General features: G+C 44.1%; 2 protein-coding genes across 7 annotated transcripts in view; both read right to left on the minus strand.

Annotated features, from left to right (window-relative positions):
* Nucleotides 1-687: 687 nt before the first annotated feature.
* Nucleotides 688-15,001, minus strand: gaa2 (alpha glucosidase 2). Of its 6 annotated transcripts, XR_011310552.1 has the most exons (22): nt 14,794-15,000; nt 13,188-13,351; nt 12,145-12,702; nt 10,952-11,097; nt 10,466-10,631; nt 9,298-9,394; nt 8,196-8,315; nt 7,685-7,803; nt 6,996-7,127; nt 6,804-6,914; nt 6,187-6,300; nt 6,009-6,093; nt 5,801-5,918; nt 5,537-5,670; nt 5,196-5,347; nt 4,306-4,454; nt 4,036-4,177; nt 3,843-3,941; nt 3,265-3,429; nt 2,832-2,978; nt 1,504-1,670; nt 688-843 (listed from the first exon to the last, which is right to left on the minus strand). XR_011310552.1 is itself a non-coding variant. In XM_069689594.1 (21 exons), the coding sequence occupies exons 2-21, from the start codon at nt 13,278-13,280 to the stop codon at nt 742-744; spliced, it is 2,949 nt and encodes a 982-aa protein (XP_069545695.1). In that variant the 5' UTR covers nt 13,281-13,301; nt 14,794-15,001; the 3' UTR covers nt 688-741. The 6 variants fall into 6 exon arrangements, 5 of the variants coding, with proteins under 5 accessions (XP_069545695.1, XP_069545694.1, XP_069545692.1 ...); XM_069689594.1 differs by lacking the exon at nt 1,504-1,670 and having other exon boundaries at nt 13,188-13,301; nt 14,794-15,001; XM_069689593.1 differs by lacking the exon at nt 1,504-1,670 and having other exon boundaries at nt 13,188-13,348; nt 14,794-15,001.
* Nucleotides 15,002-15,657: 656 nt separating this feature from the next.
* The window catches only part of LOC138615679 (zinc finger protein 721-like), a 29,444-nt gene continuing 19,904 nt past the window's right edge, over nt 15,658-25,197 (minus strand). The window contains exons 14-18 of the mRNA XM_069689435.1: nt 21,608-21,727; nt 18,825-19,777; nt 18,552-18,729; nt 18,302-18,433; nt 15,658-17,268 (exon numbers count right to left, since the gene is read on the minus strand). Of these exons, the coding sequence (XP_069545536.1) occupies nt 16,571-17,268; nt 18,302-18,433; nt 18,552-18,729; nt 18,825-19,777; nt 21,608-21,727 (2,081 nt within the window). The 3' untranslated portion in view covers nt 15,658-16,570. The remainder of the gene's footprint in view (nt 17,269-18,301; nt 18,434-18,551; nt 18,730-18,824; nt 19,778-21,607; nt 21,728-25,197) is intronic.

Below are 25,197 nucleotides of genomic sequence, written 5' to 3' on the forward strand. Positions count from 1 at the left end.
CGGCCTCTAGTGGTGCTTCAACTCTTCTGCAAAAAAGATTAAAAAAAATAAGATTTATTCGGTTCAAATATGACGATTACAAAAGGCCTCAAAACCATTTATTTTAAATTTAAAAAAACAACAACAACAAAGCAGTTCTCAACACACTGATGCCAAAACATTTGTTCACAAATCAACAAACTTCCTTTTTCTTTACCTGTTGCATCAATAAAAGACGTGCTGAGAAAAACGAGCAAAAACAACAGATTTTTTTTTCCCCTTCATGTTATTAAATTTCAACACCGACACAAAAACTTAAAACAAAAGGCTCCATGGTAAAAAAAAATTTTTTTTAAAAACTGCAAGCTGGCGATGTCACAATTACACAAACACAAACGTCTCTGCATGTTTAAAATGAAACTGAAAGAAAGAAAACGTTTGGGGATTTTGTGACATGAGGTCAGAGCACAGGCATCCATGACTTCTTTAACACAATAAAAGACAAAGTTTCCTAAGGTGCTGAATTCAGATCACATTTTCACAGCATGGAGGTCGAATCTAGGCAGAACGAACCCTGAACGCTGACGCTGAAACCTCCTCGACCTCAAATGTAGCTGTGGCCGTCAGTCGTGTTCTGCTGTCAGAAAAAGCCTCGCAGAGAAAAGTCACAGTAAAATTGATTGTAGAACATTTTGGCTCTTTTTTTAAAAAAAATAATTTTTGCAGTTAAAGCAGTCCTCCTGCTGAACAGTATCACAGTCTTCAGTGTTGATAAAGCGGAACAAAGAAGCCAGAGACGCTCAGAAAAGCACAAAAAGGAATCGTAAGGCACCTCCGTCTCCGTCTCCGTCTCCCTTCACTGTGCTGCAGTTATAGTGCAAAAAAAACCAGGCAGTGAACAACTTTCACGCACACATCTCATGACGTCAGGAGCTGGATTCAGACTTATCACATTTCAAGGAAGGTAGATTCTCCTCTCGTTCTTTTATTGCACATCATCTTTCTGCTGATGAGAAGTTTCAACAATTTTGGATTAAACGAAGCTAAAGATAAAAGTGAAGTAGTGAGACCAAGACAAGCTTTTTGTTTGAAATCAGGGCAGCTCTGATGATTAAATGTCCGTACATTAAAGCAGCTACTGCAGCTCCGCACACTAACATGCTTTAGTCTTTTTCAGGCCGGCAAAGCTTCTGATGGGGTTGATATGAACACACACTTGACCTCGCTCACTCCTGAACACCTCCACTTTCGCTTCTGACTCAGCTCGAGTTGGCTCTGTACTCCTGAACGTGAGCTATGAAATGAAACAGAGGACGGGAGCTTTCAATTTGACGGCGTCGAGAGTCCCCGAGGAGCGCTCCGCCTCACAGACGTCAACGACGTCGTCAAACACATGTTGGGAATGGTGACGTCCGGTGGTTTAACTTCTGTACAGGCGTCCTCCGAGGACACGTTCAACCAGAGAGCAAAGTGAAGCACGCCTCTTTAAAAAGGTGAACATCAGCAAGGAAGTCTCACAATTACCTGACATCTCCCTGTGACATCCAGTGTTGTGGAGTAAAGAGCCAAAACAAGGAACCGCGTTGCCGTCCTGATACTTGCTTCGACAGCAAATTCAATTGAACTCAATACGTCCAGCTGATGGTGAAGTTGCGACTGAGGTTGAGACCGAGATCTGCAACCGTCAACACCTGCGGAGGAAACGGAAAACGAAGGTCAGCGTAGCGGAGAGAACGTCTTCGGTCGGCTCTCGCTCATCCTTCGGACTCCACCAGGACCGTCTCTGTTGCAGTGGTGGAACGTAGTCGCTCTACTCATTCAGTGCATTTTCATTTTCTGCATTTCCATTTTATATGACTTTTTTTTTTTTTACTTCTTCTCCACAACACGGGGAGATATTGTAACTTTTTATTCCAAAACATTAATTACATTGCGACACAGTAGTTAATGCTTGTCAGATTTTGATTCAACGTGAACCAGAATTACAGCGCGGCAGTTGTGCACTTCCGCCGTCCAGTCAAGTTGCAGTTCAAGCATTAACCTCCAGTGACGTCGCCCATTGGTTTGTGAACGGCTGGGAGGAGCTAGCAGCGGATCTGACTCGATCTGATTGGAAACCCGACGATACTACGTCCCGCCCTCCGATAGCAGAAACCTGACTGCACCTCGGGCCTGTCAATCAAACAGACACGCACGCCCCCAAAAACACGGCCTTTTGAAGCTTATTATATAATTAAAGACGCGATTATTTTCAGATGGTCCACCAGAAAACTAATGAGAAGGAGCGGCCTTAGCCGGAAAAACCACCACAACTTGTGGAAAAAAAATGGATTGGGTTCGTGTTTCAAGAGAGAAGTTGAAGGGAGTCTATGGAGCCGCAGGCTTTTTGGAGCCGGCCTCTAGTGGCCCTCGGTGGTACTGTAGCTCAACGCATCGGCCTCATTTGTCAGACCCGGAAGCTACGTCCACTTTTATATAAAGTCTATGGTCTCCATCCATGTCTGTTCACACTCACATAATATATGCTGCGAGGACTTTGAGGGGGACTCTGCGGATATAAAGTGATATCACTTCATTATTTTGTCCTGTTTGACGCGTGTCCGTTCCGAGCAGGTTGAGGTTTTGTAAAGTGCTGCGGTGTGTGTTGGTCAGCTGTGCTGGAGTTCGGTGCGCCACTAACGTCAGTCTGTTGGTGACCGAGGACAAAGTTTTCACAGAATACGTCACCTTTTCTGAATTTGTGAATCGATTCAGGAAATAGAAGAATCGTGATTATTATTCCATTTTTTTTTTTTCACCCACAACTAGAAACAAGTGCAGCGACCATTTTCCCTCACGCCTCCTGACCTCACCTGGTTGTCTCTGTAGGTGAATACTACATCCAGGGAGTTCACCACCACTCTGCTCGGTTTCTCCTTTACGCCGTAGAAGGAGGCCGACTCCACAGTGATGTACGTCGCCTCGACGTTGGGATGGAGCACCTGGGATGTCATCACGTTCTACAGAATAAGACGGTGAATGTCAGTCATGCTTACAGACCTTGAAATCATAATTCCCGGCCCGACATACACTGAAGGTTTCAGTTTTCTGCAACACCCGGCTGGAAGTTGCAAACTATTTGTGATGTTACAGAATCCTGCGTGCATGTCTATGTCTTAACCTCAGTTTATCTTCTCAGTATGTCTTCATCTCCACATATAACTCACAGCTGAATCAAACTAATTCAGACGCAGTTTGTGCTGGTTATCAACGGGCATTATGGGAAATGTGGATAATCCCGGGAACCTTAGCGACGCTGAAGATGATGTAGGTGTACTGGTCGGTCTCGAAGGTGTCGATGCTCTCGCCGTCGTCCCAGAACAGATCCCCGGTCGCTGAGCCGTCGTCAGACAGCGCTGAGACCAGATGGAGCGGCTGCCCGCTGCTCACCCACAGGGTCAGGTTGGGAGTCTGTTCACATACACAGGGAGGAAGTAGCACCATGAGCTCCTGATTGGAAGGTGCGCACGGGTCCGATCTGCATGCGAGATCAGATCATGCTTTTTAGGCTTCATTCAGTTCACCAACTGGTGGCACAGACTCAGGGTGGATCAGGTTGTGCTGTGATTGGTTGGTGTCTAAGATCGTGGTTCATGCTACGCTGTGAGAGTCCGGTCCCAAGTTTCTTATGGAATTTTGATGCAGGATCTTCAGTCGTTCATCCGTCAGTGAACTTTGTCTTCCAACTCAATCTGCGACCGCCGTTTTGGAACAACGCTTAAAAGATTTCTCATCTGCTTTTGTCTGTAGAAGCCCTGAATCATACATCAGGAAAAAAAAAAAAAAGAAGCAAAATCGTAAATCTGACTGAGAATCCCATTTACCTGTGTTGGTATAATGGAGCCTTCACGCAGATGCAGGTTGATCTTATCCAGAGGTGCTTGGAGTCGGAGCTCCTCCCCCTTACTGCGCACAGAGTCACCCTGAGAGGACAGGAACACACAAGAGGATGCGTAAGTATCCTGTTGGAGGTACTTTGTCTTCATTTCATCAAACACGGTTTAATCTTAGACTCACCGTGTAGTAGTCATACCACAGGCCCTCCGGAAAGTAACCAATCACAAAGTCCACTCCAGGATCCAACACCGGTGTCACTAACAAACTCTTCCCCCACAGGAACTGTTTATCAATCCCGTAGGTTTTTATATCTTGTGGGAACCTTTTTAAGTGCACAGAAGATAAGAGTTAATCCACCAAGATATCAAATCAAAACATTAAATTATGTCCATGTATAAGAAAGCATAAAAAACTAAAATTACAAAACTGTGTTGTTTGAGCTCTACTTACTCAAACATAATCGGTCGTGCAACAGTGTGTCCGAGCACGTGTGCGTTGTGAAAGAGAGTGTAGAGGACGGGGAAGAGGGAATAACGCAGCAGCAGAGCTTGTTTCATGGCTGTGCGGGCCAGCGGGCTGAAAGCCGTCGGGTCTTGAGGCTGGAAGAACAACATACAAGGTAACTTAAAGTGAAGGAAACAAAAAACAGAGACTTTAAAGTCCACAGAAACATGAACAGATTATTTTGTTATTAAAAGGAACAGAACAAGGATTTTTTTTTTTTTTGGGGGGGGGGTTGGGTTAAATATCAGAAAGACTCCTTTTTTGTCTCAGCAGCCAGCTGGAGGGGCGTGTCGGTGTCGGAGTTTGATTGACAGCAGCTGGCTGGCTTCCAGTGTCGGTGTTAATCCACAGAGTAGCTCCATCAGACAGACAGTTTGTTGTGAGACTGAAGAGTAACGATCACATCAGCATCAAAACTGACCCAAGTTACATCTGTAGGTGGATTTACATGCTGTTTAATGTTAATGTTTGTTTGGTGGCTCGTTGAAATAGCTACGGTGTGGGACATGACGCGTGTTCATGTTTTTAAGTCTGATAAAAAGGAGACTTCACTAAGAGGGCTGTCACTCAGAGTCTGTGGCTCTCATTGAGTAGCAGGCTGCTTTCTGGCTCAGTATTACCTCCGATAGTACAATGATTTTACTGCTTTATGCAACATTTGAATTCCTATCTGTCTCCACTAGTCTGTCAAATGAATGCAAAAGTAGTAGAGGGCATCATAAAACCCAAACCACAGTCGAGTTTCTCCCTTTCCCCAAAGCAGGAGTGATTCACACAGCAGATCTGTCTGCCGAAGAAGACCAGGCCGTGCTGTCTAATTTCAGTTGGACGCTCACCTTCATGTCGATGGAGTTGTGGTTTCGTGTGAAGGGATAGAAAGCTCCCAGCTGCGTCCAGCGGACACACAGCTCCTCCTGAGGCTCCTCACTGAAGCCACAGATATCTGCTCCCACCAGCGGGATGCCCAGAAGGTTAAAGGTCAACATACCTGAGGGAAAGAAAAAAAAAAAAAATCTGAGAAATAAAACCAATGTCAAACTATTAAATGGACCATTTCATACGCAGCTTTCTCAAATCTAAAATGAGACATATTTATCCTTCAAATAAGCCGTTTCACAACAAAATAAATGTGTCAGAATACCAGCGTGAATGTCTGTCGACTAGCTGAAGCGCCAACCTGCTATAGAAGTGTAAAGGTCTTTCCACAGACTCCTGTTGTCTCCCAGCCAGTGACCGGAGTACATCCCCTGACTGGGGAAGGTGGAGCGAGAGATCACGAAAGGTCTCTTTGCCACGATCCTCTTCAGAGCGCTGGACATGAGGACGGAGCGGAATAAGGAAGAGGGACACCAAACTGTCAGTAATGTAACAAAATGTCTTTCAGTGTTTTCAGGATTTTGCCTCCCTGGTGTATCTGTGTGTGTGTTTTACGTATCCGGACCTTGCAGAAGCTTTAGCTTCCATGAGTCCGTAGAGACTGTGCATGTTATAATGTATGGACTGCTTCTGCTGTGCAGTGGCACACACAGTTTTGGCTCTCAGCAAACCTCCCAGTATGCCTGAAAGGAAAAGGCACAGTGTTACATTTTGACAGTCATGTGTGTGTATTGTAGTCGTGTGATTTGTGTGTTGAGATCTACGTCTCCCACCTGGAGTGTAAGGAGGATTTTCGAGACTGTTTGATGGACAGCCATTGGTCGATCCATCCAGGAAGTTTGACGGCTCGTTCATGTCCTAAAAATCAAACGAGACAATGTCAGGGAGGAGATGTGATGAAATGCTTTAAATGAAGAGTTCCAGTAGTGTTTTTCATATTCACACACTTACGATCCATAATCCATCAAAGGGCACTTTCTCATGAAACCTCTGTAGGTTGTCGTACCACCATTCATGTGTCACTTCATCAGAGAAGTCAGGGTATGCGGTCAGACCGGGCCACACCTGGAAGAAGACATCAGGATATTGATTTCATTTATTTCCACCTGAGGCACTGGGGCTGCTGTTGTCACGTATCATCTCATTAGATGTGAAAACGAGCGCAGGTTCAGCTGAAAAGCAGCTCCGCTGTAGCTAAACCACGGCTGTGATCCAAATGCAGTACTTGTGCACTAACACATTTTGAGTGAATAATTGCGTTCTCACTGTAAAGTACAGAAACATGCAGCGCACGACAAATACCAGCATGATACACTCAAAACAGTCCAAAAAAAAAGAAGTGTGAAACGTTGGACACTTTTCAGCCTAAACGGTCGCCATCTCGGCTCCACAGAGGAAGAGGAGGGACCACTGACGTAAAGAAGTTTCAAATGAAGCCGTCTAAGGAAGCTGCAGCTGTTTCCTGAACGCCACACAAAAGTGTTTGTTTTTCACTATTACTGCTTGACAAAAGCCATCGGTGAATTTATTTAGGTGTTTTAAACGACTTTGACCGAGACACGACTCACCTTCCCGATGAGTGTTTTCCCCTCCGCGTCTTTAATAAAAACTCCTCTCTTCAGTCCTTCATCGAAAGGCCAGTAGGAGCCTTCAGGCTGTGTGCTGCTGATACCCGGGTCCTGCAGGTGGAGAAACAGCGGTCATACGCGCACCAAATCAAACACACCACTCCGTCACAGCAAGTGCAAACTTGTGCGTACCAGGATCATGACGTATCGCTGGTCATGGGCATGCAGATCTCTGACCAGGTCAGGCAGTGTGCCAAACTTTTTAGGATCAAAAGTGAAGTCCATGAATTGGTCCATGTAGTCGATGTCGTTCCACTGGACATCCTGCAGTCAGACGCACAATCAGATCAAGCAGGTGCCAACTTGTGCTGAGCAGCCAAACTTTGTACAAACCCACAACAACAACAAAAAAATGAGTAGCAGCGAAAACTTCAGTCTGAATGTTGGTGAAATTTATATAAAATGTCGCATTTAATATTTGCATTTAATGATACGTTCCTAAAAAAAAAAAAAAGAAGTGCCATCCTGAAGTAGAAAGAGCAAACATATAAATCAGTAGACAAACCTGGCACTCAATAAAAAGCTTGTTTAAATATTTATCGCGGTGCAATCGTAGCTTCCCACTGGATGTCTGCTTTTTCATCTCTTTGTAAAACTTACAGTATGTTTATTGATCATCATTTAACTAGTTTTACATTGTTTTTTCAGTTTGTTGTTCTAGTTTTTTTTATTTGTTTTTATCATATACACTCTCTATTGTTATTCATTATATTGATTTCCTCTTCTCCTGTCTCTAAAGCACTTTAATAAAGATTACCATGACACTACTTAATTAAATTACAAAAAAAACACAAACGATAGTAAACACTGACAAAAATTACCTGAGGTATCCTATAATTCCTCAGGCTCTTGACAACCTCCCAGGTAGAATTACTATTGTTGTAGCCCCAGCGACAGAGATGGTATCCTAGCGCCCAGTAGATGGGCATCGCTGGGTATCCTGTGACAGGAGGAGAAATGAATAAAGGAAGAAGTGCGAGAGTGAAAGCAACTTGTCGTCGAGAAGAAAAATGAAGGAACTCGGGGTGTCAGAGGGAAACGGTCAGTAGAGCATTTGGACTTCTTTTACTCAGTTTCTGTGAAACTCCTGTACCTGATCACAGACTTTAAAAAGTTGTGGATCTTTTTTTCTTGTGCTGGTGGTGTCAAGTCACTGTAACAACGGGATATTGATACTATTCACCGTGGCTTCCTCAAACCAACTGAAACATGGATCTATGCGTGTATCAGTTTAAGGCAGGTATGAGTCATCTCATGGTATTACCAGTCACAGACATGCAGCTACAGTTCAGTACACGACATGTCCACGTATCGTAGCACACTCCTACTGACCTATAACTTCCACATACTGTTCAATCACTGAACCGGGATCAGGACCGAGGAAAACATAGAAGTCAAGGATTCCACCAATGGTCCGCCAGGTGAGGGCTGGGGCGGGCTGGAGGACCACATCTGGAAGAACAGGAAAACCAGTGATGAAACTTTCACACAGAGAAAACAAAGAACAGAGTTGAAAGAAAAGAAATGCAGTAAGTGTTCACAAATAACTAAGAATAAGATGCACATTTGCGTAAATCAGTTAAAATAAACAGCTGATTACTCCTGCTTTTCAAGTAAAATTTCATTTAAGGTCTAATAGAGGGAAATAGACAATTTAACATTTAAATTAGCAACACTTAATATAGTCGTTAACGTAGGTGTAGAGCTGCTGAAGCGCACTGGAACCAAGTGAGGACATAAAATGATTTTGGTTGAAATGCATTTATATTTTTTAAGTGCTTTTGAAGATCTGCTTTTCTAAAGCAAGAAATCCAATAAAAACAAAAGGAATGGTCAAAAGTTGTCACATTAACATTTAAGGGGAATTGATTGATTAATAATATCAACTAAAAGCCTCGTTTCAATCTGTTTGGGCTGTTAAAGTATTCATAACATGTTAATACAAACTCCACATTTCCTCCGCTGTTTCAAATGAAAAGCTCTGAAGCTTTTCAGCAGACGGAAACAGTTGTGAAACAGTTGCAAAAAAGCATTGTGAAATGTTTGAACTACATTATTGACTATTGTATGCAAGCTTGCCGCCACAGTGGATACACAACCTCAGAAACAAGCCACAATTTAACAATGTACCACACCTCTGGTCATTAGGGAACATAATATGACATCTGTAGTACATGAAATAGATGTTCAAACAACACTGGGAAGTTATTGTGGTTTTATGAGTACAGATTTATCACGGAAATGTCCACGTGGAACTTCTCCTTTTTTATGTATTTGCTTAATTCTGTCAGCTGCTGTCATCTGAACAGTTGGGAAAGCTTTCAAATATGAGCATCAGCTATTTTGTTCAATCTCAATTACAGCACTAGTGTGTGCGTGTTACTGCACGCAGTCCAAGTTGAAGTGGAAGTATCATGGCGTCGAGCGGACTGACCCATTGCATTGCTGTTCAGCAGAAAGAAGCCGTGTGCGTTGCCTCCGTCCTCCATCGCCAGGTAAAATGGATGAGCACCGTACAGGTTTGTATGTTCCTACAATGTAGAGGGACGCAAGGAAATTACAATTTTATCTTGTGGATTTTACTTGCACAAAAGTAAACACATGCAGTCAAGTCATAATCATGAGAAACCACAAACTGAGTGTTCTTTTTTCACTGAATACATTTAGACTCGTCACGGCAATAAATGATTTTGCGTTTCCACCCGTCATCTGAAATATAACCGGTTTATGTCCGCTCAACATTACTTTATATGTGTATTTCATAAATTCTACTCTGCACCCTAGTAGCCTTCCTTAACAGCTAATTTAACACATGACCAAGTCACAAGTAGAGACAGGACATGATTTTCAAAATTTAAAAAAAATTGTGGAAAAAAGATAGAGCATCTTGTCTTAAAAATAAATATATTTATATTTTGCCTTGTTTTTATCTGTGCCTGGTAGTAATGTGTTACGACTGACAGAAGGTGGCAGTAATGCACCTTAAAGCCGTTTTCCGACTGCCAGTAAGCAACAAAAGGAGAACAACACGTTGCCATCAGTCTTCAGAAAAACATGTGTGGCGCTGTGAGATTAGATGCTACAAACAGGAGACAGCTGATGAAAAAAAAAAAAAGAGATCCGGTGGGCCTCTAAATTATAGTAAAAATTCTTAGTCACAACAGTTGAAAATTTGCCTTTTGGCTTTCATTGGCACAATAACAGTGATATTGATTCATGTGCCTTGTGCCAGAAAAACAAACAAATACCAACGTGTCCTCTAAGTGGAATGAAACCAGCATTGATGTCATGACAAGTTAAGACATTTCTGTAGAAAAGGTCTGTTGTGGATGAGGTCACATTGTCATGGTTTGCTGGGAAAATACCGATGGTATCGTTAATAGTGCCAATAAACACCTGTGCTTTTTCTTCCACAAGTCAAATGTCTGCAGTAATTTACATTTATAACGTTTTATTTATTTTTCAACACATTTTTTTTTTTTTTTTTTTTTTTAAATACATCGGTGAACTTGTTTTCTTCAAACTAGCAGCCCAAAGTAACAAACAAAAGTATCAATTGCATTTCCAGTGACTATAAACAGAACAATGACGAGTGCCTTTACCATCGGGGGCACATCTCTGGCCCACATGGTGAGTGTCTTCCAGTGGATGTCATGCAGGAAGGTGGAGCGGTGCTCACCCAGCCCGTAAATGAACTGACTGGGGAGGGACGTGGACAACTGGAGGAACTGATCGGCATAGAAGAGAGGAGCCACACTGGTGTTCAGACTGACAGGAGACAGAAAAGTATGAATTGGTTTTACAACTGAATGCAGTTTAAAAACGCTCAACTACCCAATATGAGCGGTTGTGATTCTTCACCTTAAACCAAACTACAAGATTTTAGCTGTGACTTTCCTGTCCCAGTCAAACACCTTGGACACCACATCTCGTCAGTGCTCAGTTCTGTAGTATGAGCACCAAAATGTAAATGTCAAATTCATAAGTGCGTGTGATGCCAGTGGTTGAATGTGATTGTGATGTGTGGATTTCTGAAGTCTGAGCTTGGCATTATCTGATCAAATGTTTGCTCCTGAAGTCAGACTTACAGCACGGCTCCTGTAGAGCTCCTCTTCACGACGAGACCAAACGGCTGCTTTGAAAGCTCTACGGTGTAGTCGGGGCTCTCTGCCTTCTTGGTGGCGGTGGGGACAGAGATCGGCACCTCAAACCGTGAACTTGAAGGGTCAGTTATCTAGATTGAGAACAGTTTGTGGTTAAATTACAGCACTGCACAGTTTAATTGTACATCGTGTGTAAAATGACAATATAGAACGTGAATTCATTATTTGGTTGAGTCAAAAGACTGGTCCAGATATTGTTGGACTCGGAAACCTTAGTGCACAAAAGCAGTGTTGGGTAATAACTAGTTTCACGTAATGATCAGAAGGTTGCAGCTCCAGAGACACGGATATCTGCAACTGTGCTTAGGAATGATCAGCTGATTGCAATCCCACAGCTGATGGATCCTCCGACTCTTTAAACCTCGTGATAACAGTCAACACCCACAGGATGCTGTGATCAAATGAATGAGGATCTGAAAATGAAAACAACTTCCAGGTGGCAGTTTCCACCGTCCGAAAAGTCATTAAGAAATGACAGTTAAAGGGAACCGTGGAAGTCAAGAGAAAATGTTGATCGGTAGCTAAACTTTCAGACAACACTTTATGTCTGTTCGGCAAAACCTCCATATGCTCTCAAAGAAAGGCTTCTTTGACTCAGGAGTGACGGTGCACCGCTCCACCGTACAGCCCTGACGCTCTCATAGGGTCCACGCGAAAAAGTCATCTGAAGGAAACATCATCTGCGACCTCATCGTAAAAGTTAATGTCTCAAGTAAACAAAGCAAAAAAAAAATTTTAAAAAATGGGTGTTTGGAGAAAAAATAAAAAAGCAGTATTCAATAAAAAGCCAGCTGTTGGATAATTTAGGAAAGGACACATTCTGCTTTGGGGTCTTGTGCTCATTGGCACTGGAAAGTTGAAACACTGCACTAAATACCAGAAACATCTGGATGAGACGTTGTGCAGTCAGTCAAAAAAAATGAATCTGACAGGAAGTCGTCTTCTACAACAGGACAATAATCTAAAGGGGACTTTGACATGCAGCAACAACCACTTCAAAAACCCCTCAAAGTCCACTAACCTGAACATCACTGAAGGCAGATCTGCCCAAACATATGCATGTGACTGTGTGGCTTATTATCCAGTATATATAAATAAGTGATCATGCGAGTACTTACCCTGACACGGAGCCGTGTGTCTGTCTCATGACGGATCTCCACCTCTACAGTGAGGATGTCTCCAGGGTAATAAGTCTTCACATCCTTGACGAGCGTCCCTTTCTGTCCCAGCAACGTGTCATTCAGTGACACGAGTGAGTACGAAGGGAAATCCGGAGGATAGAAACACCAGGGGATCCCATTTTGTCCTGATGGGCGGGCGACAGCAGGGATAAAACAGCAGTTCCTTGCCTCACACAACTCTCGAGTCACAACCACCCCTCTTTCAGGGAAGCAATCGAACCTCCACGCCTCTGGAATCAAACTGCAGCCGTCACGGTGGGAAGCAGCTGCGGTGCCATTCACTCGTGTTTGCACTATGGAGTCCCGCGCTGGTCCCGGGACCGGCGGCAGCGGTCGGTGGGGGTCTTGGTCGGGGGGGCCGTGCAGCCAGAACATGGTGCCCAGTAGCCAGCCTCCACAGAGAAGCAGCAGCAGGCAGCCGATCACCAGGAGACCTGTGGTGATGGAGCAGGGCGGCCGGCGTGGAAGCAAGGAGGCCTCCTCTGGATCCGGCCCCTTGATACACAGCAAATACATCAAAGTAGAAACAAGTGATAGTAAACATATAGTTTAATGTCGTGGCACAGCAATATGAAGAGGTTTACTTCTTAAACTAAAATTAAAAAGGCATCAATATGCTGATAATTTCCACTTCGGGTGAACATCAAAGCAACGGTGACGGAATTTATTTCACCTTTTTCCAATTTGAGCAACTTTGTAACCATTTAAATTAACTATCAAACCAGGAAAGCCTCACTGAGAACATTTCTTGGGTCTCTGAGGTGAAGCGACATCAGTGAGTTACAGACCAACTCTCACGTCTACATAGGAAGGTTGTTTTCAATGGTTGGTTCATAGTCCACCTGTTGTTTTTTTTTATCATGGTGAAAAAAAAAAGTAAGATATGTTTCTTAAAAAGTTTCTCTGCAGTTTTAAATCTAACTGCAGAGGGTCACAGGCAGAGAGAGCAGCGAGCTACACATGAACGGATAGAAACTCACTGGAACTTCATCTGGAAGAGGACGAGGCTCTTCGGACAAAACTGCACTGGAAAACTGAACGTCTTCAGGGTTGAGCCGCTTGTATGACACCATGGTGATAATGGTGGTGAAACACTGCGATAAGAGACAGCAGGACAAAGTTCAGTGCAGCAACACGTCCTCTGCTGATTAGAGATGGAAGAAGAAGAAGAAGAAGTGTACACATCAGTGAGGTGAAAATCATAGCTTCTCTTATTTAGCAGAAAAAGGAGTAAGAGGAAATAAAAGGAGACAATCATTTTAATTCAATGAATCCAAATTCTTTGGGATCATTCGAATCAACATTTATGGACACATCAAGCCCCAAAAAAACAACTAGCACAGATGTGACGTCACACCAACATGCGTCGTCGCAGTGCGTTCACAGATGTGACGTCACACCAACATGCGTTGTGGCAGTGTTCACAGATGTGACGTCACACCAACATGCATCGTCGCAGTACGTTCACAGATGTGACGTCACACCAACATGCGTCATCGCAGTACATTCACAGATGTGACGTCACACCAACATGCATCGTCGCAGTACGTTCACAGATGTGACGTCACACCAACATGCGTCGTGGCAGTGTTCACAGATGTGACGTCACACCAACATGCGTCATCGCAGTACGTTCACAGATGTGACGTCACACCAACATGCATCGTCGCAGTACGTTCACAGATGTGACGTCACACCAACATGCGTCGTGGCAGTGTTCACAGATGTGACGTCACACCAACATGCGTCGTGGCAGTGTTCACAGATGTGACGTCACACCAACATGCAGTGTTCAGATGTGACGTCACACCAACATGCATCGTCGCAGTACGTTCACAGATGTGACGTCACACCAACATGCATCATCGCAGTACGTTCACAGATGTGACGTCACACCAACATGCATCGTCGCAGTACGTTCACAGATGTGACGTCACACCAACATGCGTCATCGCAGTACGTTCACAGATGTGACGTCACACCAACATGCGTCGTGGCAGTGTTCACAGATGTGACGTCACACCAACATGCGTCATCGCAGTGTGTTTGTCGACCATAACCGACACACGTTATCTTTAACTGCTGCATTTATCTTGAGGTCAGACGCGGGTGTGACTATCTTACTATCTGCAGTTACATCCCTCTGAATAACACGTCGCTCTGACCGAGGGTACGTTTATAGTCACGGTATGGTTAAAGCCCAGGTATTATGAGCGTCCTCACTCGTAAGACATTTTGTCCAAAGCGACGGTGTTGCTACGGAGCCACAGGGCTAGCTAAAGTTAGCCACTTAGTGAGCTAACTTCAGCTGCCACCGAGTAGAAAAAAAAAAAACCACGTAAATGTCAAAGTTCAACCAGGACACGTGAATGAAACCCTGTTTTCAGGACTGGCTGGCTTCACTCGGGTAACTGCGGCAAAGAGAAAACACTCAACGAGCCGCATTAGACGGAGCGGGACGTTAATGCGGAACATGCAGCGAATATTCGCGTTAGCTTCCTTTAACAGTGTTTCACACACGTATGTGTCGGTAGTTAACGGGAGTTACCGGTCACCGACGGGACCGGGAACTTCAGCGGTGCTTACCCGGATATCCTTTGAGCTTTCCGTTGAAATGCAGCCCACACGGCAAACTTTTCCTTGAAGTAAACGTCACGTAACGCTGACCACCTCGACCGCCTGCATGGTCACCGTGTTTATTCCTACGTCGCGTTCAGGACACCTCGTAATTTCTAGACCTCCCGGTCGAGGAGCCCTCCGACAACCTCACGTCGGGATTTACGAATGATTAACGGACCGCGTGTGTTAATGTCAACGACGTCAGGCTGACTTATACAGCGATGACTAAGTTATGATCGGGTCGAGAGGTCTGGGTTTAAAAACGACAAATGTCGGGAGTGTGTTTTCTTTCAAGGGTGCTGCCTTCAGGAGCAGCTGGGAATTCTGTAACTCTGATCAGTTCGGCTGGCAGCGGGTATGTCACTGCGGGGAAGTGTAAGATTAGAGATAAAGGAAAATGTCGAATAATATCAGGGTTTGTTGCCGGCAGTCTTTGAATTATATCAGTTCTTAATCAAATGAGAAATCACAACATGCAGAATAAAATAGATCCGTTGGACATAGTAGGCACTTCATTATTTCACTCATTTCATTTTTTTTTGTGTGTGTGTGTGTATGTTTACTTGGATATATTGCCTAACTTCAACAGCTCAAAGGTTCACGAGATTTTGAAAAAATACTGGTTCAAGTAGCCTGAAAATACACTTAAAGACCTTTGCTGCAAGTGTCTTTCAAATGTGGAACTCCAACTTTATTCCATTTCTGCCGGTAAAAAAAAACAACATTTTCCTTTGCCGGAAGCTACAATACATTTTTGGATTCTTTGGCCTCAATTTTTTTAAAAAGTGCTTCTTCCAAAATACTTGGGAAGGACATCTACAACCGCGTTTCGAAATTCACACAGCGTGCCAATTTTTCTGGAAACGGGGTTGTAGGTTGTCGCTAAGCTCCTAAAACCTCAAGAATAGTAGTCTTCTGCTCTTTTACTTTTATTGTTCAGTATAACATGTCCCATACAATTAGACAGAGGCAGCACTGTGTAACGTTTACCATCGACACGGCTTCAATTAATGCCTTTTATATCACAACCTTCAAGAAGGATTCCTTTATTCACAACAGTTACTTGGCCTTTAAGACCTGTTAAAACCAGGTGAACCTGTTTCACGATTTGGTTCTTGAATAACTACTGCACAAAACAGAGATTGAAAATTATTCACCACTAACGGGCAATGGTTTTGGCAAAGATCTGATACACATCACGAGTTCATGTTTCCTTTTTGGCGCAAATTTCCAGAAGAATAAATTCCAGTTTCACCTGATTCTTCACCTGCTCAATGGCCGCCTGGTACAAAAACATAATTATTTTTTAATCCAATTTCCACATACACGATTAGTTTGATGACAAATACTGCATGGAAAAAATGAAATCACAGACCTTTGATGAGTTCTTTAAACTACCATAATACTCTAAATGTGAGGGCAATATTCCAATGCAACACTGGTGAGGACTGATAAATCAGCATAAATATGACCTCTAAAATTTATTACCTAAACAGTTTCCAAGATTTTACAAAAGTTGTGTTTGTTGTATTGTCTAAAACTGTGATGTTATTTGCATCACCTGGCACATCTGCAATGTTCTGGGAGTGAAACATTTAATACTTTTTGTGTGAAACACCACATAAAGGTTTAATGATGGTCTATTCACAGAGGTAGTCCCTTACTTTCCCCTCATTCACTTCATGTTTTACTGCCTATATTCCTTTAATAATACTACTAGTACATATCTGGTTATATAAATACATCAGTCATTTTTATCTGTGATGCACATGTTAATTGGGGAGTTATCGTCACTCTGCGAGAAGTCGTCGTTCTTCACACTGAATGCCGAATCCTCCTCAGTCTGAATCTGCTCGTGCTTTCGTTTGTGCAGCCTCAGACTTTGCGAGCGGCTGAAGCCTCTCCCGCAGATGTCGCAGCCGTACGGCCTCTCCCCCGTGTGAAGCCTGAAATGGTTCTTGAGGCTTGAAGATCGCGTGAAACTCTTTTCGCACTCGGGACAGTCAAACTTTTCCCCAAAGTGGATTTTCTCGTGTTCCCTTAAGCGGCCTGATTGGTTGAAGCTCCTGTCACACACCGAACAGTGGTAGGGCCTTTCTCCCGTGTGTGTGAGCCGATGCCTGTTCATGGCCCCAGAGTGGGCGAAGCTCTTGCCACAGTCCGGGCAGGAGAACGGTTTCTCTCCAGTGTGGACTTTATAGTGACCTTTGAGTTGACCTTTCTGGGTAAACTGTTTCCCACACAGAGTGCACTGGTACGGTTTCTCTCCCGAGTGAATTCGCATGTGGATCTGAAGAGCGGACATCTTGTGGCAGTCTCTTCCACAAAGCCCACAGCAGTAAGAGCTCTTTGTCAGATGGTTGTTTTGCAGGTCCTGCACTGGGGATGCTGGACAGCTTTCTTTTTCACTGTCCGTCACGTGATCGCGGTCTTCCATAGACACTGTGGAAACAAAAATGGAAAGGGTTGAAACGTGAACTTGTTAAAACACTGCTCGCCGTGGTGAAAACAAGGCACTCAATGATCGACCCTTCAAATATAACCGTGCGCTGTATTGTGAAGACTTTGATGAATTAGTCAAATAAAAACTGGACCAAATCTTTAATCCCACTAAGAACAAGAAACATGTCCCAACTTGAAACATCTCCACAACAGCAATATTAATTTCTCATCTCTAGATTAGCTATCCCTCTGTGCACAAGGGTCTTCTGCAAGTCATACATAACATAACACTGGAAGAAAGAGACAATGTTAGCTTTTCCTCTGAACTGAAATAAATGCATCAAAAGGTCCTTGAATTGTCAAATACATTTTGGGAAATTACATAAAATTGAGGAAATATAAAATTCTCTCGCAGAGAGGTTTGTTCTGAGACACGTAAGAGTCAGTCGGAGTGAACTGCTATAAGACACACTTCACTTTCTGTCACCAAAAATAATACAGTATTATGGTTCTGTCTTAAAAAAAAAGAAAGAAAATAAAGCAGCTTCTCAGGAGCAAATAACCAGATAAAAATCTAAAACTTGAATCATACTGCTTCACAAACTCAGAATTAGGCGACAAGTAATGAAATCTGTCAATGACAGATGTCAATCACAAAGTGTGACGGGATGCAGCTCGCTGCTTGATCATGGATTTCAGCATGACGGGATATTAGTATCAAAACCACCCTAAACGCTCGTGTGCACTGTTTTGTACTGATGCAGGAGTTGCTCTGATAAGTGTGAATGTAGTAAAATAGTGAAAAGAGTAAATAAAAAGTGCTGCGTTTTCTGTAATTCAAAGTAGAGGAAAAATAATATTTTTTGTTTTAATCAGGGAGAAAAACATGTTCTGATCCGCTCAGTAAAGGAATCCTTCACAACTTGTCCATTTATTTATTGAAACTAGATCCCAGTTAAGGAGCACGAGTAAAGACGGAAGCATCAACTCTTTGTTCAATGTAATAATCATCATTTTCATGTGTTTTCCTTACTGTTGATAGGCTCCTCTTCTTCCTCCTTTACTGTAATCCTAATTTCTGTGTTGCTTTCCTGATGCTGCTCTTCACTTTCCTCTGACATGGTACAATCTTCACCACCAGACACCTGGTCTGGAGTTTCCTCTACTGGGGGAGAAAAACAACAACAACAACAACAACCCCTAAATATCAAAAGTCATGATCAAAGGTATTCATGCTTCTTTTCATTCATAAGAAGAACATGTGCAGTCTCCTGTTTATGTACCACACAGGGGTTCCTCCTCTTCTTCCTCTTTCACTATTACATTCATATGCGGACTAGAAGCGGTGTCGTCCGGCTGGTCTGCTGGTTCTCTCAGGTGATTTTCACACTGAGCTGCTTTGTCACAGTTCGGCCGCTCTGAGCACTGAGGCTGCGCTGCACCAGGCCGGCTGTCAGACACCTGGAAACACAGATGCACAAGAACAAATGGAGGGAACAATGCAGATAAAAACACAGCTTTTGACTGCTTTGACTACCTCTGTGTATTGTCACTACCTCTGAGCTGATGTTGCCGGCCGGGTCTTGCTGGGACTGTTCACCAACTGCAGCTTGAGCCGGGCTCGAGACGACACCAGGGACCGATTCATTCTTGCTCTGCGTACAAGACCGTTTGTGGTTTCTGAGAGTTCCCGCCAGTGAGAAGTGCCTCCCACAGTCGGAGCAGTTATACGGCTTTTCTCCGGTGTGAATCCTGGTGTGCCTCCGAAGCTCTCCGGGAGCGACGAAGGACTTATCGCACTGCGTGCAGCTGTACGGTTTCTCTCCCGTGTGAGTCCGCATGTGTGTGGTCAGGGTCCACTGCTGTGCAAATGTCTTCCCGCAGTCAGAGCAGTGGTAGGGCGTGATGCCGGTATGGAGCCGCTCGTGTCTCACCAGAGTACCCGACAGGGCAAACCGTTTGTCACAGAATGAGCACTGAAAGGGTCTCTCTCCAGTGTGAGTCCTCTGATGATCTCTCAGCTCGGCGGCTGAGTTACAGCTCTTTTCACAATCTGAGCAGGGAAACTTCTTCCTCGTGAAGCCTGCGACGACCTCAGAGTGCATCGCCTCGAGGTGCGTTTTCAGGTGCCAGTGTCGAGAAAAGCTCTTCAGACAGATGGAGCAGTGATACGGCCTCTCGCCGGTGTGCGTCCGCCGGTGTAGCCGCAGCTCCCCCTGGCTGGCAAACCTTTTCTCACAGAAAGTGCATGGGAACGGCTTCTCCCCGGTGTGGACCCTTTCGTGGATCATGAGAAGCCCCTTCTCTGGAAATCTCTTCTCACACATGGAGCAAGGGAAAGGCCTCTCTCCCGAGTGAGTGCGTAGGTGTCGCTGAAGCTTCGAGGCGTAGGGGAAGTCTTTCCCACAAACTGAGCAGCTGTGAAGTGATGGCGGTTTTTCATTCTCACTATGATCGAATGTCTTCGGCGGAGCCTCTGCAGGGACGATGCCAGCGACAGCACTCACTCCTGTGTGAACACAAAGACAAGAACAGATATTCATTTTGTAAAACAGAAACGTTGAGGGGGTATTTTCACAACAGTCTGTGAGCTGAAGTGACGGTGTGTTTACATGCACTTCAATCACCAGGTTACAGTCTGTGTTCTCCAGGAAGCTGACTTCTGACCAGTCATGTGAACAAGGTGCCTGGTTACGGTAATCAGGGAGGGAAACACGGGAGCCTAATGCAAAAACAACTTCCTGTGTGATGAGCACAAGTGCCTGAAGATGCCAAGGAAATTGTCAGCAGCAGAAAAATAATTACAATATCAACATGGCAAAGAAAGTAGAAGCAACCAAAATGTCGGGTAATGTTGTTTTATGCGGGTCAAGTGTCACCAAAGAGAATAAAATGCAAGTCTGATTAAAAGGACAAGTGTTTGTTACATTACATTTAGCTGACGCTTTTATCCAAAGTGACTTATAACATACTGATGGTACACCATTGGGAGCAATTTAGGGTTCAGTGTCTTGCTCAGGGACACTTGGGCATGTGGACAGGAGGAGCATGTTTTTTTGGACGGTGGGGGGAAGCTGGAGCACCTGGAGAGAACCCACGCAGGCAAAGGGAGAACATGCAAGCTCTGCACAGAAAGGCCCAGGACCGGATTTGAACTGGGAACCTTTTTGCTGTGAGGCAACAATGCTAACCACTGCACCGCCCAGCTGTTACAGACACAGAATCAATTACATCTTTAAGATGCCGGCGCACTTGAGTGAGATCCTGTGTTTACATGGTCTGAATGCTCATTAATGTTGATGTGGTCCCACAGAAGTCCGGACAATATCATGTTTATATCATAAAACACTTAGCTTGAAAAGAATCAATAGTATATTTTACAGTCACAATTATCTCAGTTATTTCAGATACATTTTAAATACCCCGATTTTATAAATACTTTTTTTTTTAAAGATTCTTTTTGCACTGAAAGTCTGAAATTAGATATCAGTATTGGCACTGGGTGACAAAAAGTGAAATCCCTCTGGGTAAGTAATGAAATGTTTTCACCGTCAGAGATCCAGATGTTGCTCCTTCACGCATTCACACATTCAATACTGACTGGATAAACTAGGCAGTGAATGCACCGAGTTGGCTGTGGATGTTTACACTGAATTTATAACTCCATATGATAAAAACTACAACTTACACTTACAGCACACTCACCTACAGTCCGCCTTCATCTGCAGAAACTCTTGTCAGTCAAACTTGTCTGACTGACAGCAAACACTAACATGAGCACTCTGAACCAGGCCGCTGAGGGAAAACTGGCATTTCTGTCCTTGTTTGTGAATTCAATGATGCTCGTCAGATTTCGATGTTATCAACCATCTGAGGCCGAACATCACCTCGATGGTTGATCCGCTCTTGTTAAGATACAGACTGCTGAATCAAAGTCATTACTAATGCAGGTTTATGTCTTTACAGCTCAGTTCGGTATAAATAACTAAAACGTATTTACAGACAACAACACTCCAATGCACAAACAACAGAAACGCCTGTATGATGGACCGAGCCAAGACATTCGATGTTCCCGAATTAGAACTGTTCTGTGTTGAATCAATTGTAAGTTTAAACCTTTACTTTGTTGTGATATGTCACACAGCTCAATACTAAAAGGCAGATATCATTTACGTGCAAGGGACATCACCAAAAACTACAAACAAATCACTACGTGTCTACAAATCAAAATATTAGATAGTCAGCATTTACACAACTGTCCCACTGGATTGCTTTACAATGTTCAGGGCTTCTATTTTTCCTGCCATTCAATGTCTTCTTGTTGATTTGATTTACTCACTGAGATCGGAGAAATCCACTTCTTCACCATCGGAGTTGATCAGGCCTCCGATTTCTTGCTGATCTTCTTCAGCGAGGATCACAGCGGGTTCAAAGTCCTCTGGGTTTTCAGAGCCCATCTCTCAAATATACAAACCTGCGAAGGTGAAGGATCAAGTGTCAGTCAACATTCACATAACAATCTACAGCAAGTGACTGCATATGTATTATGGCCACAGCTGTGGCAGACAACTGAGTAATACTTTTGCTGCCGTTGCCGACTGTCTCCACTATTAGTACATTATAGGACTAACATCAACTCAGCTCAAAATAACAATGATTAAGTTAAAGATGTTGTCCAGTCTTTGTGAGTTGCAGTACAAAATAATAACTGGTCTTACACTACAAGGGACAACACAATCCTTGTCACTGCACTGGGCCCATATTCACCCACATAACGAATACAACGACTTGATGCAATGTGCTTCCAAAAGCACCAGTCCATCGAGTCATCACTGGTTTTAATCAAACCATTGTACTTAAAAAGCTCTGCTTAAATAAAGGTATAGACGTGTTAGCAGCAAAATGGAGCGAATGGACTGATTTGATCCTTCTGACTGATAAATCAGATCATATATGGCGAGATTAGATCGATTATAGTGAAGCATCTGTGTGTCAGCAGCATTTTACTGTTGGAGCTTCGGCAGCTGGAGCTAGTTTGAACCACTTTATATACACTTGTATTTACAGGGACGTCAGATACATCTGAGGGGTCGTCAGATGATTACTGGATGAAGGAAGAAGAAAAAACAAAAGTTGTCATTTCAGTTTTTGGACTTTTCCCCTCTCATCTTAGATTTTTGTTGAGATATTGATCATTTCAACCTTTCTGGAAATGAGACCCTGTGGGAAGTTTAGAGGGAAAAATCACTAGTTGGTGGAGCTGCTTAACAACTCAGACATCTGAAATGTACCCCGACTGCTCACTGACTGTTGGAATACTTTGGGAAATAAACACGTTGGAAACCACTGGTTTCATTTTAACAATGTTGTATTTTAAAAGACTGTAAAATGTCCATTATGTTGAATCTTCATCTTCAAAATAATGAAGTAATAATGTAGTGGAGTAGAAAGTACAATATTTCCCTCTGAAATGTGCTGAACTGGCATAAAGTAGCTTTCAAATGGAAATTCTTAAATACAAATACCTTTAATTTTCCATGTACTGAAATGCAGTACTTATATATATATATATATCTTTAATTTTCCATGTACTGAAGTGCAATATATATATATATGTATGTATATATAATAAATGTACCTCGTCACTCTCCATCACTGCTAAACAGTGATGACAGACAGGAGACCAGACGTACCAAGCCATATCATTTTTAATATTTCATTTTATCTTAGTTCTCCACCAGACTGTTGGTGGTAACGTGGATGATTATAATATTGTTTCAAATATATATATCTATATTTATATATAGATATAGATATAATACTCTAACCCAGGTGTTCTGTTTCTCATAATTTTGTGATCAATTAATCCCTCAAATAATCCCCAGGAATTCCCTCGCTGTCTGTTTTATTCCATCGTTGTTCATCTTCAGAGTCTGTCTCCAATAAGGGAAGTACTGTCACACCTGTCAGCTACATCATAGTGTCTCCAGCCTGAAGACATCTGTCGTCCCACTCAAGGGCACGTCAGCAGAGTGAAAGCTGCTGTGAGGGGAGATGAACCTGTCTGGGCCTTTTAAAAAAGCTGCAGTGTCCCTTTAAACAGAGTTGAAACTACTCTGGACTCCTGTAACCATGTCATGGTGCATCTGGTGTTTAAAGAGCTCCACCGTGGTCTCAGGTGCTCCACCGTGGTCTCAGGTGCTCCACCGTGATCTCAGGTGCTCCACCGTGATCTCAGGAGCTCCACTGTGATCTCAGGAGTGATCTCAGGTGCTCCACTGTGATCTCAGGTGCTCCACTGTGATCTCAGGTGCTCCACCGTGGTCTCAGGTGTGATCTCAGGTGCTCCACTGTGGTCTCAGGAGTGATCTCAGGCGCTCCACTGTGATCTCAGGTGCTCCACTGTGATCTCAGGAGCTCCACTGTGATCTCAGGAGTGATCTCAGGCGCTCCACTGTGATCTCAGGTGCTCCACTGTGATCTCAGGTGCTCCACTGTGGTCTCAGGAGTGATCTCAGGTGCTCCACTGTGATCTCAGGTGCTCCACTGTGATCTCAGGAGCTCCACTGTGGTCTCAGGAGTGATCTCAGGTGCTCCACTGTGATCTCAGGAGCTCCACTGTGATCTCAGGAGCTCCACTGTGATCTCAGGTGTGATCTCAGGTGCTCCACCGTGGTCTCAGGTGTGATCTCAGGTGCTCCACTGTGGTCTCAGGAGTGATCTCAGGTGCTCCACTGTGATCTCAGGTGTGGTCTCAGGTGCTCCACCGTGATCTCAGGTGCTCCACTGTGGTCTCAGGAGTGATCTCAGGTGCTCCACCGTGATCTCAGGAGCTCCACCGTGATCTCAGGTGTGATCTCAGGTGCTCCACTGTGATCTCAGGTGCTCCACTGTGATCTCAGGTGCTCCACTGTGATCTCAGGTGTGATCTCAGGTGCTCCACCGTGATCTCAGGTGCTCCACCGTGATCTCAGGTGTGATCTCAGGTGCTCCACTGTGATCTCAGGTGCTCCACTGTGATCTCAGGAGCTCCACCGTGATCTCAGGAGCTCCACTGTGATCTCAGGTGTGATCTCAGGTGCTCCACTGTGATCTCAGGTGCTCCACCGTGATCTCAGGTGCTCCACTGTGATCTCAGGTGTGATCTCAGGTGCTCCACTGTGATCTCAGGTGCTCCACTGTGATCTCAGGAGCTCCACCGTGATCTCAGGTGCTCCACTGTGATCTCAGGTGCTCCACTGTGATCTCAGGTGCTCCGAGAGGGAAGCACGCGGGGAAACCTGTTGTCACACATCTGCAGCTGACGTCAGCCCGGCTAGCTCCAGTAGCATTAGCCCGGAGGGGCTCGTGTCGCTTCTGTCCACTGAAGTCTCTCAGGACACCGTGACTGAAGTTCAGGGAACAAACCATCAGCGACTAACATGTTGGTGTGTCATTAGAAAAGCTCGTGGCACCAGGAGCGAGCGCACGTCTCGGTACCTCGTCCTCTGAACGAGTCGTGACGGCGTCCAGCGCGTCGGTCAACCGGAGACAACTGTTGTTAGCCAGCTAGCCACCGACACGGCGTTTGTTGATCTGAGCGACGAGCTAACGATGTTAGCCCCTAAAGCTACAGCCGGTATCCAGCATCAACACATAACCCTCTCACAACAGATTCACCTTCTGGGTCGACGTGGAAATGATTTAAAAAATCAAATAAAAAAAAATAAAGATTCCCCTCAGCTAACTCGGCTAGCTAGACGCTTTAGCAGCAGACAAAAGACATGTTGACCAACCTCAGCATCGGTTTGTCCCCTTCAGGTAAAAGTGGTCGCTCGGATGAAGTTTATTAAAAAACGACTTGGCAATATTTCTACTTCTCTCTCATGTTCATGCGCAGTGTGTTCAAACAATGTGTTCAATTAAATGTCAACGAACTAATGAGTGAAG

The sequence above is a fragment of the Brachyistius frenatus genome, unplaced genomic scaffold, assembly GCF_029030835.1.
Source record: "Brachyistius frenatus isolate BFR_SWC_R1_liver_20210118 unplaced genomic scaffold, ASM2903083v1 Contig_7, whole genome shotgun sequence".
NCBI classification, from domain to species: domain Eukaryota; kingdom Metazoa; phylum Chordata; class Actinopteri; family Embiotocidae; genus Brachyistius; species Brachyistius frenatus.

Excerpts from the sequence above, each read along its gene's own strand:
- gaa2 (XM_069689594.1), bottom strand. The coding sequence starts at position 13,280 with ATGGTGTCATACAAGCGGCTCAACCCTGAAGACGTTCAGTTTTCCAGT. Across the intron at positions 4,178-4,305 it reads GCACGACCGATTATGTTTGA|GTTCCCACAAGATATAAAAA; the intron begins GTAAGTAGAGCT and ends GCACTTAAAAAG. Across the intron at positions 3,430-3,842 it reads GCTCCATTATACCAACACAG|ACTCCCAACCTGACCCTGTG; the intron begins GTAAATGGGATT and ends GTATGTGAACAG.